Below are 14,975 nucleotides of genomic sequence, written 5' to 3' on the forward strand. Positions count from 1 at the left end.
GAAAAAACTAGCATCTTAAAATCCACTTTGTTTTCCTAAAGAGCAGTTTCCTCCTACCGTGCTACACACCACTTACCTTTGGGATCACCACCCCAACTCTGAAGAGGCTACTCTGCAATACAGCTTATCACCCCTGAGGCCACCTGTCAACAGCGACCGCTTCACACACAACAGCAAATCAGGGGACTGCTACAAATACAAGAGTGCTAGGATTCAAAACAGCAACAGAGATGACTGTTTCACTTACAGGACTGCAATGCAGCTCAAGAAAGTTTCCTGCAGGTACAGAAAATGGCAGCTACCTAATGTTCATGCAAATAATGTAAGAAAGGAGTTTTGTCTTCTGTACAGATTAGGAAACCCAGCTGCAAGTAAAAGCTGACTTTAGCTTCTTGGATATTTGAGAACAAGCTTACATGTGCCACTAAGGTGACTGCCTTAGACTTCAAGCTCAGATTTGATCTGCAATATCCCCAGCTTAAAGGCAAATTTATCTCAACATGTGACTTCAAAGGCCCTCACCCTTTCACAGCCCAGAAGAGTAGCCTGACTGCCTAGTTAAACAGCTGATGTGTTTCCTGTCATTGGATTAACTTCAGCTCATAGCCTTCAGCAGAGTTTCTCTCTTGACACTTTCATGGAATAACTTCTACAACAGACAAAAGAATCAAAATAATTTCTTCCCTCCGGCTACTACAGGATGGCACAGATATGACATTCATTCATAAGCAGCATGCAAAGATGCTCGTGCTGACCCCCACTCTTTGCAGCAATGAGCTACCAAAAAATAATAATAATTAAAAAAAAAAATCAATTGTGCAAAATATCTGAATGCAGTGCTTTGTTCCCAAAGAAAATACAGCAGCTCACCTTTTTTTCTTCTTCCCCAAGAAAGTAGTCCTAGTAACTCTAGCAAAAAACAAGGAAAGAGGACAGTGTGCCTAATTTCAGGGATTTTTTTACTAGTGCATATACAGGAGCGAAACAAAAATTTGAGTCAAGGAGTTTGAGCTCAGATAAACTACAGTATTACAGTATTTCATGAATTTCCCTGAACTACTCATCTGAGAGCCACTTTAAAATACTAACACCAATAAAACTGCAATTAGGGAAAAAATTACTTTATTCTCATATGGAATTATCAGAAATGGCAAATTTGACGCCATATTCCAGTGGCTAGGGCTCTCATTAGGGAGACTTGGATTCAGTTCTGTGTCAGCCAAAGGTTTCCTGTTACTGGAGTATTTTACAAAGCCAACTCATATTTATGCCTACCTCTATTTCCCTTCTCTGTAAAGTAGGGATTACTGCATCTTTCCACTTCTGAGCATGCTGAGCTCAAAACCATGAAGATAACATGCCGTACTCAGGTAAGGCAGTACAAGGGTGTGAGGGAGAAAACTATACAAATGCCAGAGACAAATAAGTAACATTACACTGATTAAAAGTGCCATGAAACCAGCATATTTCTGACTTTTCCTTACTACTTCACAACCTTTCTCTGCTCTTCTGCCAATACAGAGAGCAGACACTGCCAGCAGTTGTCAATACAGAACAGAAGCGTAAGTCTCACATTCTTATTTTCTCATAGACCATGTAACATGCCTCCTCCTCCCTACACCCAACTTTTGCATGGCTGGATTCTCCTTTTAATTCACATTTGGCTGTGTAACTCTTCTATCCCAGTCATTCTACTCCAGTTGGTCTGTTTCTCCCCTCGAGCAATAGGTGCTAGGTATGTCACGCATCTTCTGTTAGCACATGTCCCGCCATGGTTCACATGAAGCATAACCAATCTGCTAACCCTTGGACAGCTGCTGGTTTTACAGGCTGTCATCACAAAAACTGCCTGTGTGCCTGCTTGTGGGATTCCGATTCTTCAGGAGCCCAGCAACTGAATTCACTGGTTCAGCTGCAAATTTAAGCATGGAATTGAAATACCACAATTAAGAGAACCAGCTTCACTTAGCTTAGCTTCTCTTCACAAACTAGCATTGGGGCTCATGTTAACACCTTAAAATCCTGCATCTTTCACTTCTAACATAGTTCCTTAAGGTTAATAGGGTGCATTTTCAGCTACAGATAGTGCAGAGTAAATAGGTGCAACAAAGATCCCATATTGCAAGCTTTCACAAGACAGAACAGCCTGCACAAGAACCTCTCCCTCTAAAACTGGTCTAGGAACTACTTTCCTAGCATGGCTATGTCAGTAGAGTGGAAGCTGAGACGCACAAAGATTAGTGAGAAAATAACACAAAACCAGAAGAATGTGTGACATATAAGTAAAATAAGCTCCTGGGACATGGGTCTGAGAAAAGCCTTTTGAAATGTTATGGAGCACTACTGAAAAACACAATCGCTGCTCCTTTCTGTACACCAGATTAAAAAATAAAATCAAGAACAAAACCTACAAAAACTTCCAGTACAATATATAAACAAACAAAACAAGTTTCTGCTAGAATTATACTCCATCTATTTCCTTCTATCATAGGACTGTCCACAAGAACTCAAGTTTCTGGCTTGTTGAGGAAAGGTTAAACAACATCTAATTGAAAAAGGCAACTTTTTCCTTGTCCTGTCATGTACCACTTTGCCTGCAAATAACATGGCACAAACTTTGAAAAGCATATACAAACACCTTAAGCAAAAATCCAAGTTTTAAAAGCAACAGCCTGATGCCAGCAGATATAGCAGTTAAGATTTTTCTCAAAGCTAAGCATACATTTTTCCATACAAGCAGCTGAATCATGGATATTTAAAAGAGTAGTTTATTAAGCACAATATAGCATATCCCCTACTTAGCCCTATAAAATGTGTCCAGTGCTACACAAAGCATTAAAAAGCATTTAAATTTGCCGGCATCCACTGGCACAGCAGAAGAATGGAGAGAGCTAATCTAACAGCTGTCTTGAAACACGGCAGATTTATACTGTGGGTTTAGTCATTAACTATAGTTATCTGACTTACAGCAGAACACAACAGGAGTAGTTGTGACCTCTGGACTAGTGTAATGTATGGCAACACCTGAAATACACTCTCCTGACTCCACATTGCTGTAGTTGCATTGCTTTTACTGGAAGCACTCAATTTTGGTTAATGCAGAAGTATAGTCAAAGAAAAAAGCCAAATAAAGGCTCATAGTCAGTTTATCAAGTATCTAGATACAGAATGGTTCTGTTGATCTTTTGCATTTGCTATAGCGCTGAATTTTCAGGCAACACCCAGCAACTGAAAAAGGGCGTGATTTAATAGTCCAACTTTTTTTTTCCTGTGGTATATGTTTGTGCTTATTTTTTAAAGGGAAGATGAGAGAACATCGGAGAAGCAGTGGTATAAACATTATCCTTACCTATATGGAAACTTAAATCTAAGTATGCATTGAAGAATGCAATGCAAGGGGAACACTGCTAATTGATTTTAGAATTCAAAATTGAAGCTCGGTAAATTCAAGGGAAAAACAGAGTTACATGAGTATTGCATGAATCTAGGAATAACTGAGTGTATAAACAAAATTCTAGAAAGGCTTGCAAAATTACCCTCAGTTACACCAAATCTTTGGGTTCATGCCAAGAAAAGCTCCATGGTTTTCGACAGAAGTATTTAGGTGGGCAGAACTTCAGGTTTAGTTCTGACTCCAAAATGGGCTTTTCCTGCGACCTATAAAAATACTGCAACTCCTACCATCTCTACTCTTCCCTACGTTACAGCAGCCTGATGACCATTTGCACTCCAGGGCTGGAGCACGGCAGAGATGTTACAGACTTAGAAGGCAACTGAGCAAACTTCTGTGGATGCTTCCTGTGAGGACGAAAACTAATGTCAAAACCAGAAATCACACTTTCCTCATACTCTGCCAACAGCATAAATCAAGCTACTAAGAAGCTTTTCACTGTCATTTTGTTCAAATATTTTTAAAGACTGCTATCAAGGACAACACTGAGGTAATATGAAAGCTGAGCCTGGCTTCTCCTCTCCACCTCCCATCCCCCAGGCCCCTCTCGCTGCAGTTTATTTGGCAGAAAGGCATTACACAGCATCTCATCCAACATTGCTACACTCATCCTGAACATGATTAATTTGCTAATGATACAAATCTCCAAACAGCATGTTAGTACTGCTGACAATTTATGAAATGCCAGAGATTATTCTCTCACCAGTGATAAGCTCTTTCAAGCTGGTGGTTTTGTATGAAACCTCTTGCAATTGCTAAGACCATTCTCATCTCTGCATCACTCCCAGACAGTGCAGAGGCAGAGAGCTGCAGTGAGGATTTCTTTAATGAATTGCAGGTTATGTATACACACAAATAATACAGAGGGTCAGATTATGAATTCTTGCATACTTTCATATGCAAAAAGCCCAGAGTGTGCTTTGGAACTGAGACAAGCCTCACTGGGCAAACACTCTGCTTGGTCTGCTCTCCTCCCAGAATGCAAATGCACACCAGCAATTGCAAAATTAGGGAACATGTCTCCTGTTCTCAACTGCTCCCAGTATTGTCCTTGGCACCCCAATGGCCCCAGATACATGAGTAGAGATTCCAAAAATAGTCTTGGGAATTTCAGTAGATTTTTCACATTTCTTGGGTAGATAGCCCCTATGCTGTACAATGCACCTGAAGGTTATTTATAACATGACTCCCACAAGTTACCCTAGTCCCAGCATCCTCTTGACCAGAAAACACTAGTGATACCAAACTACTTTCAGTTATCATTTGATTACTTTGATCAATGACATACGGGGTATGTTTTTCTTCTTCAAGCAACATTTGCAGTCACCTTGTGGTTTCCTTGTATTTATTCAAATTTAGGTAAAAATAACTGATAGTTTGCATATTTGGAACAATCACAGGTAGCTGAAGATATTTAAGATGTGAGATCTTCAACTATGATCAGCCAAGAATCCTATGGCTGCTTTTTCTGTTCTGACAAGTTAGCCCTCAACAAAAATATTTCAAAACTGGAACAGCGGGGATTTATAGGACAGTTTTGGAACTTTTCCTGAATCATATGGACTAGCATTAGCTACTAATTTCCATAAAAGTAGGCTACTGCAAGATACCTTTCCTGAATGCCATTTGAGCTTCTTTTTCAGTTGCTATGTTCCCACAAGCGTGCAGTGTTTCCAAAGGGTGCGGTTATCTCTCTCCCCAGTGCATTTACTTGTCTCCAGTATAGGTGTTCTCTATCCAGTTTCATTGCCTATACAATAAGGCATTAATTTGTAAGCATTAATAAGCATGCCATCTATCCAGGTGAGCATGTCCCAGGTTAGCCTGGTGGATTTTCCACTAGCAATGCCTTCTAAGTCAGATGTTTAAACCACCCTGTATGCCACAAAAATGGGGTCATTCAGGCCTGCGCTGCATGTTTTCTTGGCACAGAAACAAGTCAATCTGGCCAGACATCCATGTGCAAACAAGTGATTTTTGTATTGTTAAAAAAGATCTCAATCCCACCTTCTCCATTCTATCACTATTCCTCTTATCCATTCCTCAGGCACATTTACTTCACTGAAATATTTCAAAGAATCCCATACAGTAATGCCACATATTTCTCTGCACTGTTACAAGTGTGACATCTTCTCTAAGGCTCTTCAGATTACGACACTGCACTGGGACCATCTCAAATCACCTCCAAGTTACTATTCCAAGCCAGCAAGAAGTATGAACCTGGAACAGGCTGCCCACAGAGGTTGCAGAGTCTCCTTCTCCAGAGACATTCAAAAGCCGCCTTGACACAATTCTGTGCAATCTGCTCTAAGAGAACTTGCTTTAGCAGAGGGTTGGATTAGATGATCTCCAGAGATCCCTTCCAACCCTGACCATTCTGTGACTCTGTGAATTTAGAGGCTGAATACAAAGAGAAGTAACAGGCAGCAGGACACAAGATTTGGGAATTCAGCAAGAAATCTAGCCCTTCCATTCCTATCATAACTAAAAATGACAATCCAGAATTGAACTGCATATATACTGTCTAATAACTGTCAAGACTTTCTTTTTACTTTAGCACAATTGATTAATGTGTATGCATTTAACACTAGGCACTACCAGTTATAAAACAAGAGTTGTACATTTGACAGAACAGCAGTTTTAAACCTGCAGTTTGTTTTGTAAATCAACGTAATTCTGGTTGCATTTAATAGGCAGGAGAAAGAGACAACATTACATATACTTGTTTAAGCGTACTTCTGTGCTCAGACAAGCCTCAGAGATTTGGTTGTTTCAACTCTACAGTTCTGTCCACAAGCTGGTAAAGCCATTAGTGCCACAGAAACCTCACAGGAGCAATAAAAAAAAAACCCAACCAAACCCAACAAACAACAAAAAACTAAAACCAAAACAGCCTATCTTTATCTGCATGCACACAGTCTTCGTGAAAAATATGCACGCAATCAAGCTATAATCAGCTTTTAACACTAACAGCAATCTGTGATGCCAAAGATCGCCTACAGGTTAGGCTGTGCGTTAGGTTTTTAAAACTAAACCTTTAACTCCAAATGCGCTCCACCTTGGTACTCCTGTTTCCAGCCCGAAATGAGTTGTAACCTCAGTTACAGAAGACTCTAGGACCAACCAATACTGACTGCTGCACTCCTGGAAGCAGAAATGTTTGAGTAAAAGGTGAGGAGGTTGGACAAGGGCAAAGTCCAAAGTAATTTTAAGTGGTTCAGCTAAGTAGGGAAGGCTAATGGGAAACCATTTTAATTTGTTACAGTCATCCCTAGTGAATAAAAGGACATTTTTCTTCAGCAGCTTGATTACAAAGCAGTAAAACCCTTCTGTGTATATAAAAGACCTATGAACAGTATAGTTCAAAAGTCAAAAAAAGTTTGCACTGTGATATTTTCTCCTGCATCCAACAGAGTAAGGAACAGTTTCAGATATTCAATCATTCCAATTTTTAAGTATTTCCAATATATATTCCATATCAATGAACAGGCACATGCATATTTCTGCTATTCCCATCTACGAAGACACAAAATAATGACAATTTTGCAGCAAACGTTTTTGGACCTTCCCTTTCAAAAAACCCCTAAGAAACACAGAAACATGTAATCTTTGCTTCTCTCCCCACAACACTTTCTGACTCTTGATGGCAATAACAAATTATGCTGCTTCAAGTACTGGTTGAAATCTGTACTTTATAGACCCTAGGCAGCACTAAACAAGCAAAGCACACCTCAAGGTGACTATACTTCAGCAGCATAAATATCTTGAAGTAAGAATTATGCCATAAAAGGAGTTTCTCCACTTGATGACAGGATTTTTGTTCAGTGTATCAATTTCTTTTTCCCTGAACAACTGCCAGTTCTGATAGACCCACAGGCCTGCATGCAACCAGTAACTCTATGTCATTGCACTGGTCTAGAGATAGGATTGAAAAACTTTTTAAATAGTGAAAGTTATAGCTACTGAGCCCCAGGTTCTCCTGTTAAAAAAAAAAAAAAGGTTTTTTTTTTTCTAGTCAGAATCAGGGTTTCTAGGCTTAGAAATAAGCATGTTCAGCCATTAGGAAATACTGAGCTTTCCTAAAGCTGTATAATTCAGAGGCAAAGCCCAAATATTTGCTATGCTTCATAACAAAATAATGATCTGGTCATGGCAATTTCTATCTTGTGTCCACCCTGCTTTTCTACATGATTATCTCTGGTCACAATCAGTAAATATTCTGGCATAAGAAGCATTACATCTACACACTGAGCAGGGCCAGGACCTCTACCTGCTGCTGTAATACAACAGCCAACAAACACTGTCTGAACCATAAAACATCTTTTTGTAAAGTGATTTCTGTACTGCTTGCTAAATAGCTTTGTCAACTCAGGTTTTCAGAAACCTTCTTGTATTGGATTGGCCTTTTGATGAGGAACATCAACCAGTCCCACAACTCTGGAATCCCTTGGGATACAAATCCTCACAGCCCTGAGGTACTACTTACAAGAGGTGTTACATAATGTCTTCGCATATGCTTGCAATAGGTCTTTACAGAGGTCTGGGGACATGATCACATTACCAATAGGTCAACTATGGGGCAGTAATCCTCCTTATGAGCATTATTCACCTTTTCCTAATTAAAGGACATAATGCTGCTGCTGCTGACACCTCTACCGAGTAATGCATTCCTGCTTCATCAGACACTTGTATCAACACTTCTCAACTTTGCTGTTGTGAACTAATATTGTTAAGTCACATTCTCAACCCAGTTTGGAAAGATCAGTGCTGTCTTCAGTGAACTTTTCTATACAGCAGCTAAGTCGTATACAACATGCACAGTGTAATTTTTTAAGATGTTCAATTTTTAAACTTTCAATCCACTTATCATCAATAAATAACTTTATAGCAGTTTAGACAGGTTGATATCGACTCTTGGCCACAGCAGGCTCTAGTGTTTGTGTTCTGTCTGCCCACAATGCTTCCTGTCGTTTCTACTGGCTAAAATGTGCTTTTCTGTGGTTTTGCAAAGTGTCCCTCCCTGCTGGGACTATGCAACAACAGTTGGGTTTCATCTCATCTACAGCTCTTTGGAGCTCATGGGGAGCAAGGGGAAGGAGCAAGAACAACGGGGGATGGGACCCAAAGCTAAATAAATCAATGTTTCTTTGATCCTTTGGGATCAGGATGCTGTAAAAACACATGGTTATTAGAACTGTGAATTTATTGGTAAAGGAGTTGGTTACTGGCACTGTATTTCAGTATGAACTTACATTATGATACTAAGTACAAAGCCTTCATTCTGTTTGTGGCTGTAAGAATTAATCTTTTCCATGTGCAGAGAGGTTGTGTGATAATTTAAATGAGATTCCCGTTGGTAGTCAGGCAAGCACTCATCAGCTGCAGGGCTTTCAACAATACACGAGTAACAGCTCCAAGAGCAAATGATGGAACTAACATCCCTCTGAGCCCTATCAAGCAGGACTAGAGTAGTCCGTTTCTTTCACGGTTTTCGTCTGAGTAGGTTGTCAAAAACCCGAAAACCTGAAACTAAAAGGTGAGTTTCTCCCAAAACACTTCAAATGCTTAACTTTGGACAGGATTCAATAACTAATGGACTCTGAATGAAACTATATTTCTAATACCTTGCATTTGCCTCAATAATAAGAAATGGTCTGATCTTGATTATTAAAAATGAAAAAGTAATTTGAAATGTTTATGTGGATGGCAGCTTTATATGCAGAAGTGGTCCAACTGCCTTTTCAATCCAGCTGGAACAAAGTTTTAATTTTTCTTTTTTTGTGAAATTTCACTTATTATGAGCACTATGTCTTAGTAAGGCAGCTGTTGGCAGCAAGTTGTGAAATTAAAGTTGAGCTGGTTAGTGCTACCTAAGAGCCAAGATCTTTTGTCAGAGAGAAGTTTTTCTTGTATACATGTAACCTACATTCAGTTATTAAAATAGCTAGTCCATCAATCCTCCCAACCCCACTTGAAGGGAGAGGCAATGCTACTTTAAAATACAATTTCCAAATTGTACAAATTGCAACCAAAAAATTGGGATTGCTATAACTCATTTCAGCGAGGTCTTTACGTGGCCAATGCACCAATGACTTCAGAAACCCAGAAATTAAGGATTCCCGATTCTCATCACTGTCCTACTAATATGGTGTTAAAATTCTGGGCAACTCACTTCTGACGAGATTCTGAATGGGAAGGAAATCAGGATCAGTGTGTTTCTATTATCCACTGAGGATGTCACACACACAGCCTACGCCTGGAGCAAATCATACCAGGCTTCCTATAACTCAGTGCAAGCACTCTTACCATGCAATACACAACCATGATTTTCCTTCAGCTTCTCTGCCTGTCTTAAAAGAGAGCAGTACTAAATTTCACATCTTGCTCTGAACCTCCTCTGGAATGTGCTTGAGATGCATGTTTCAAAAATACCTACATAAAAGTGCCCATGGGAACCAGGTGAAGGAGCAGAACAGGAATTGGCACATGCTGTTGGAAGTCCAAGTCAGGTAATTTTATATATTAAGTGCATAAATAAAAGAGGGAACATGAAAAAAAAATGCCTAAACTAAAGCATCAAGCTGATTAAACCCCAACAACTAGGTTGACTACACCTTGGAAACTAACTTCTTTCCCAGATTGTTGCCTGGAAGTTCAGTTATCAAGGGTAACAACAAAACCGTATTGTCATCTATGTCAGGATTTGATTAGCTTCAAGTGATTGTAAACATTCAAAGACCTTACTACTGACCAAAGATGCAACCCTGTCCTCTCCCCAGCCCAGCCACAAGCTCCTGCAGCGACACAAATCTGTTTACAGCCAGACCAACAAACTGCATTTTTTTTTTCTGGTCGTCTTCTCAGCTGGATCAGCAAGTTGATATAGTTTGCAGCGTGTCTGATAGCACCAGCCCAGAGGAGGAGACAGGAACACACAGCCAGGCTGAGGAGGCCACTTTTGATTTCAACACCAACTCTCGGGCAGCTTAATCCAGTCTTGAAACCATACCTACAATTTATTAACATGACTGCTATAAGGAGGGTCCCCCTGCTTGCAAGGCAACTGTAGTTTTAATGCCAAATAAGACAATCTGCCCAAATTACTCTACTGCTTAGGTGACAGCTACCTGCACTTCCCTGTAAACACAGGATTACAATTAAATACTCCAATACAGTTGAAGTTGGCACCACTTTTACTATTTTAATATTGAGTGACAAACAGATTAATTTAACATGGCTTTGGGGACTACACCTACCACACCTAATCCATAAACTACACTCGTATGCAAACTTTGCATCAGCAATTCTTACCTGACATCTATTTTATGTATCTGCAGTGCTGTCCTATTTGCAGGGGTACCAAATTACTTTGTCATGCAAATACCCTGGCAGCCATCTACTGCAGTTAAAAACAGAGCCAAAAAGTTCTAGATAGCTAGATTTTCCAGATAACTAGAAAATTAAATAGGAATTGGCGGAAGATGGCTCATTGGTGTTCAGTATCAGTGAATATAGTGGCTGGCTATAGGGTACTTGTAAGCATTTTTAAGCAGAAGAAATCTTGACAGATTCTTTCCTCCATGCAATTCTTTTTCTGAAGAGCTTTTTAAGGAATAGCCATAGGGGTTACCTCTTCTGAGGTTACACACATTGTTGAAGACAACTGGATCATATCTCTTTTGTATAAAAAAAACAATAAAAATCTGACTTGTCAATATCTAGAGAAGTCAAAATCCTCAGATCAAAAATGCACTTAGTATGTCCATGAAAGATGAGAACTGGTGGCCATCATTCCGCAAGTATTGCCTCAAAATACAAACTCACAGACTCATAGCAGTATAAAAATGCAAGGCTGTCAAGAAATTGGAATAAGAATAAAACCACATATGAATCATGCATACAACTAATTAAACATGAAAATTACCTTTACAGTCACTTACCTTCACCATTTTAAGTTAACATCTAGCAGAACAAATTTGAGCAGTGTATTTTGGACATTTACAATCTGGGAGAAATATTTCTTTTAAACTCACATCAGGGTAACACAGCTTCCTTTCCAAGGACTGATTATTTCAGGCCTTCCTAACCAAAGTGAAAAATGCTTAAGACTGAACACAAGCCTTGGTTGACAGCACTGAAATGAGCCTGGAAATCTTCACATTTACAGTGTTGGGAACTGCTGCGTAACTTCTAGGCTAAGACTTCAGGGCAAAGCATACCTATATTCACTCAATTTGCAAGTTAAAGTAGTTAGATTTTGGCAACTAAACCCTGGCTTCCCCTTTTGCTTAAGTAATACTGCAGCTTCTAAGCACTTCACTGTTAGTTGTCAGAGGACCATCTGAAAAATGCCTCCACAAGTCACATCCCAGCTACTTCTTCTTTACTAACATTTGATTTGTGGATTACAATCCAAACTGCACTTCCAAAGGTCACAAGGGCGTATCAACCATTTGAGGCACTACAAAAAAAACCCATGACACAACTCAGGACTTGATTTTCAGTAACTCTGGAAAAAGCCTAGTATGCACTAACCTTTCAGAGTATATGCCAAGAATAATTACAGAATTTTAAGTTCCAGTGACCACAAGATTGCAAGTTCCATACAGCTTCTTCTGGTAATGGTATCTGCACCAACACAGAGCGCATCCACTTGTGGAAGGCCAGAAAGCATCATGTTGGTACAACAAAACCCTTTCATTAAAAAGGCACCTGGGCCATTAACACTATGTCTGCTGGGGGAGACAGGCACCTCACCAGATGGGGATTCAAACCAATTCCCGCATGAGGTGTTGAACAAAAGAGAACTGGCTGCAAGCAGGACAACACAGGCCTGGTTGGTTTTGTTTACCATATAGTTAAAGGACCAGTGAATGATTAATTCGCTCTTTGCACAGTGGCTGACAATATTTTGAGGCAAGACTTTGACTTGCCAGGTTAAACATAAAAATACTTACACAGAGCTCTCTCCTGAGCTGACTGCTGTTCAAATGACTTTTTTACGTTGCTTTCCAGGACAAAATGCATAAATGCCACAAATGCTTAAATGTCAGGCTCTCTTGAGAAGAAAGAGGCCAAATAAAATGTTAGGCTTGCCAAGAGAGCAACACGTTGCTATGCATAGTAACACTAGCACCACGTAGTCATCTTCACTTACCACCTTGTTAGCAGCTACAGGCAAATCTTTGGCAAGATCCCTCTCAAAGTAAACTTGCTTCCACTGAGAACAGCCGGATCCTTTGCCCTCCTCAGTCAAACTCCCTCCTGCACACTCCTGGCTCTTCCTAGGCACAGAGCTGCCACCACCATCAGGGATGACAAACTGAAAGCGTATCTTCCTTTGTAATGTAAATCAGGTAGAAGAACCAGGCTATACAAGCTTCAGGTTAACAGCTTGAAAAGCCCTGAAGCCCAACATCTGAAGAAAAGTTTAAATGTTATTTAAGCCCTGGACACACAATTAAAATCAGAAGATGGCCTCTATTTGATGGCAAGACCATCTCACATGTTTCTACACTCTCCATATGAATATTAACCCACAAAATATTCCAAACGCATAAAAAGACTTGACCTCTGGGGAGATGGGGAGGAAGACAGGTGCCCTACACTAGCTTTTCCCATCTTCTGAGCAGTTACAAAATTACAAGCAACTTAAAAAAAAAAAGATCAAAAAACACTCTCCAAGAAAACATATCTAGCAAAATATGAGATCCTGAACGTGGGAAAAAATGCATCCCTAGTTCAGGTAGTCATTTAACAGACGGCAACACATTTCAAGAGCCAGCAAGTTGTAAGTGCAATTGGTTAATTTAAAAAAAACAAACAAACAAACACACACAACAGTAAAACACAAATTCAGTTTCCTGTGCAGGATCACTTGTGCCCACAAGATGCACAAACAGCTTTTTTGCATCAGCCCGGAGACTTTTGAAAAGGTGGATATAGTTTTAGCTTTCATCAACCAGGGAGCACCCACTGTCAGGCTCATCTCTTACCTCAGGCGGGACACAGGACAAGCGAGGACAACCTCCTGTGTCACCCTCCCCTTTCCTTCCCTGCCGTGAAACGCTCCAAAACTGGCAGCGATTCCCACTGGATGGGACATGCGATCACACCAGATTACAGTCTGATATGAGTTAATAAAGCACTGGTTTTGTCCTACTGTATCTGGCGTCTGTAGCAGGCGCGGGGGGGGGGGGGGGGGGGGGGGGGGCGCCGGGGCTCCGTGAGGAGAGGCGAGGGGCTGCCCCGCGCCGGTTCCAGCCGGTTTCACATCAGACCCACGGCAGGGCCCGGCCGAGCCCAGCGGGGAAGCCAGCGGCACCTCTGTGAAAGGGCAAAAATCGGCACAGCGGAAAGGAAAACACCTGAGAGAAAGAGCCCCGGAGGCCTGCGGCAGGGCCTGAGGGGAGGGCGGGAAGGTGTGTGCCACAGACTCCCCTGAGCGGCCAGGCTGGAGCTGGTTCTCCTGACGGGAGCTGCAGCTCAGAGAGCCCACACTAACGCAGGGGAGCAGCGCGAGAAGGGGAAGGCATGGCAGAAAGGAAATATTACATACTACGTTGCCTGCAGTCCCCCATTCCCTATCCCCTACGCTGCTCTGGGGGAGGTAGAGGAATTGGGAAAGAAGCAGCAAAGTTGAGCCTTTTCTTGGGAAAGTGGGTGGGCAGAGCTGGTTTAATTCTTGGCTTTGTTCCTCACCATCCAATCCTATTTTAATTGGCAATAAATTAATTTTCCTCAAGCTGAGTCTGTTTTGCCTGATAGTAATTGGTAAGCGATCTCCCTGTCTTTATCCTGACCTGTGAGCTTTTTCATCTTATTTCCTCCCCTCAGACTGTTCAGGTTGGGGAGTGGCAGAGGAGCTGGCTGGGCCCCTGGCCACCGGCCCAGCTCAACCCACCACACATACAAAAAAGTTTCTTACTCACCTCAGTGCTCTGACTGAAAAATACACTAAAACTGAAAGAAACACAGCAAAACGAATAAATTTCCTTTCCAATAATCTGCTTCTGACAGAATGTCACATCTTCCTTTTCTCCAACTGACCACAGAATGGCCGGGATTAAATCTTACTCTCTAGCAAGGAACAGAGAACTGGGTTAATGGGGCCTGGAGTCTGCAGGACATGCCAGGGCTTCCCCTGCTACATAAACACTTTTATCACAAAGTTGTCATGCATGTCATTTCTAACGCACATTTTTTGGTGCAGTACTGACTACCTCTTCCCAAATCTCTAAAATCACTGCAGCCCTAACACTGAATCATTACTTCTGTCATAGACACCTACAGCCAGCATGCTTCCCAAGCGACTTCCTGGGTTGTACAAAAAAGCAGAGGAAGAATAAACCAGAAAGCCCTCAAGCTGGACTGCTGTGGCTGCAGGGCACAGGGTAGTGGTACCTGCTCCACCTGAGAGCACCCGCTCCTGCAGTGGAAACCAAACCAGTTGCTGTGATTCTCACACCAGTGAGGTGGACAACCAAGGCTGCCTGCAGATAATCTGCTGCCACAGGCTGACCCT

General features: G+C 41.2%; 1 protein-coding gene across 10 annotated transcripts in view; it reads right to left on the reverse strand.

Moving 5' to 3' along the window:
* EYA2 (EYA transcriptional coactivator and phosphatase 2) overlaps positions 1–14,975 on the reverse strand; it is a 101,217-nt gene that overhangs the window by 74,216 nt on the left and 12,026 nt on the right. For 2 of the 10 annotated variants that reach the window (XM_055814369.1, XM_055814366.1), the window contains exon 1: positions 13,447–13,625. The exons of 7 other annotated variants lie outside the window; for them this stretch is intronic. In XM_055814369.1, the coding sequence (XP_055670344.1) occupies positions 13,447–13,556 (110 nt within the window). In that variant the 5' untranslated portion in view covers positions 13,557–13,625. Of the gene's footprint in view, positions 1–13,446; positions 13,626–14,975 lie in introns of those variants that run through there. One more of the 10 variants, XM_055814367.1, reaches the window with a different exon arrangement.

The sequence above is a fragment of the Falco peregrinus genome, chromosome 9 (assembly GCF_023634155.1).
Source record: "Falco peregrinus isolate bFalPer1 chromosome 9, bFalPer1.pri, whole genome shotgun sequence".
Classification (NCBI taxonomy): Eukaryota; Metazoa; Chordata; class Aves; order Falconiformes; family Falconidae; genus Falco; species Falco peregrinus.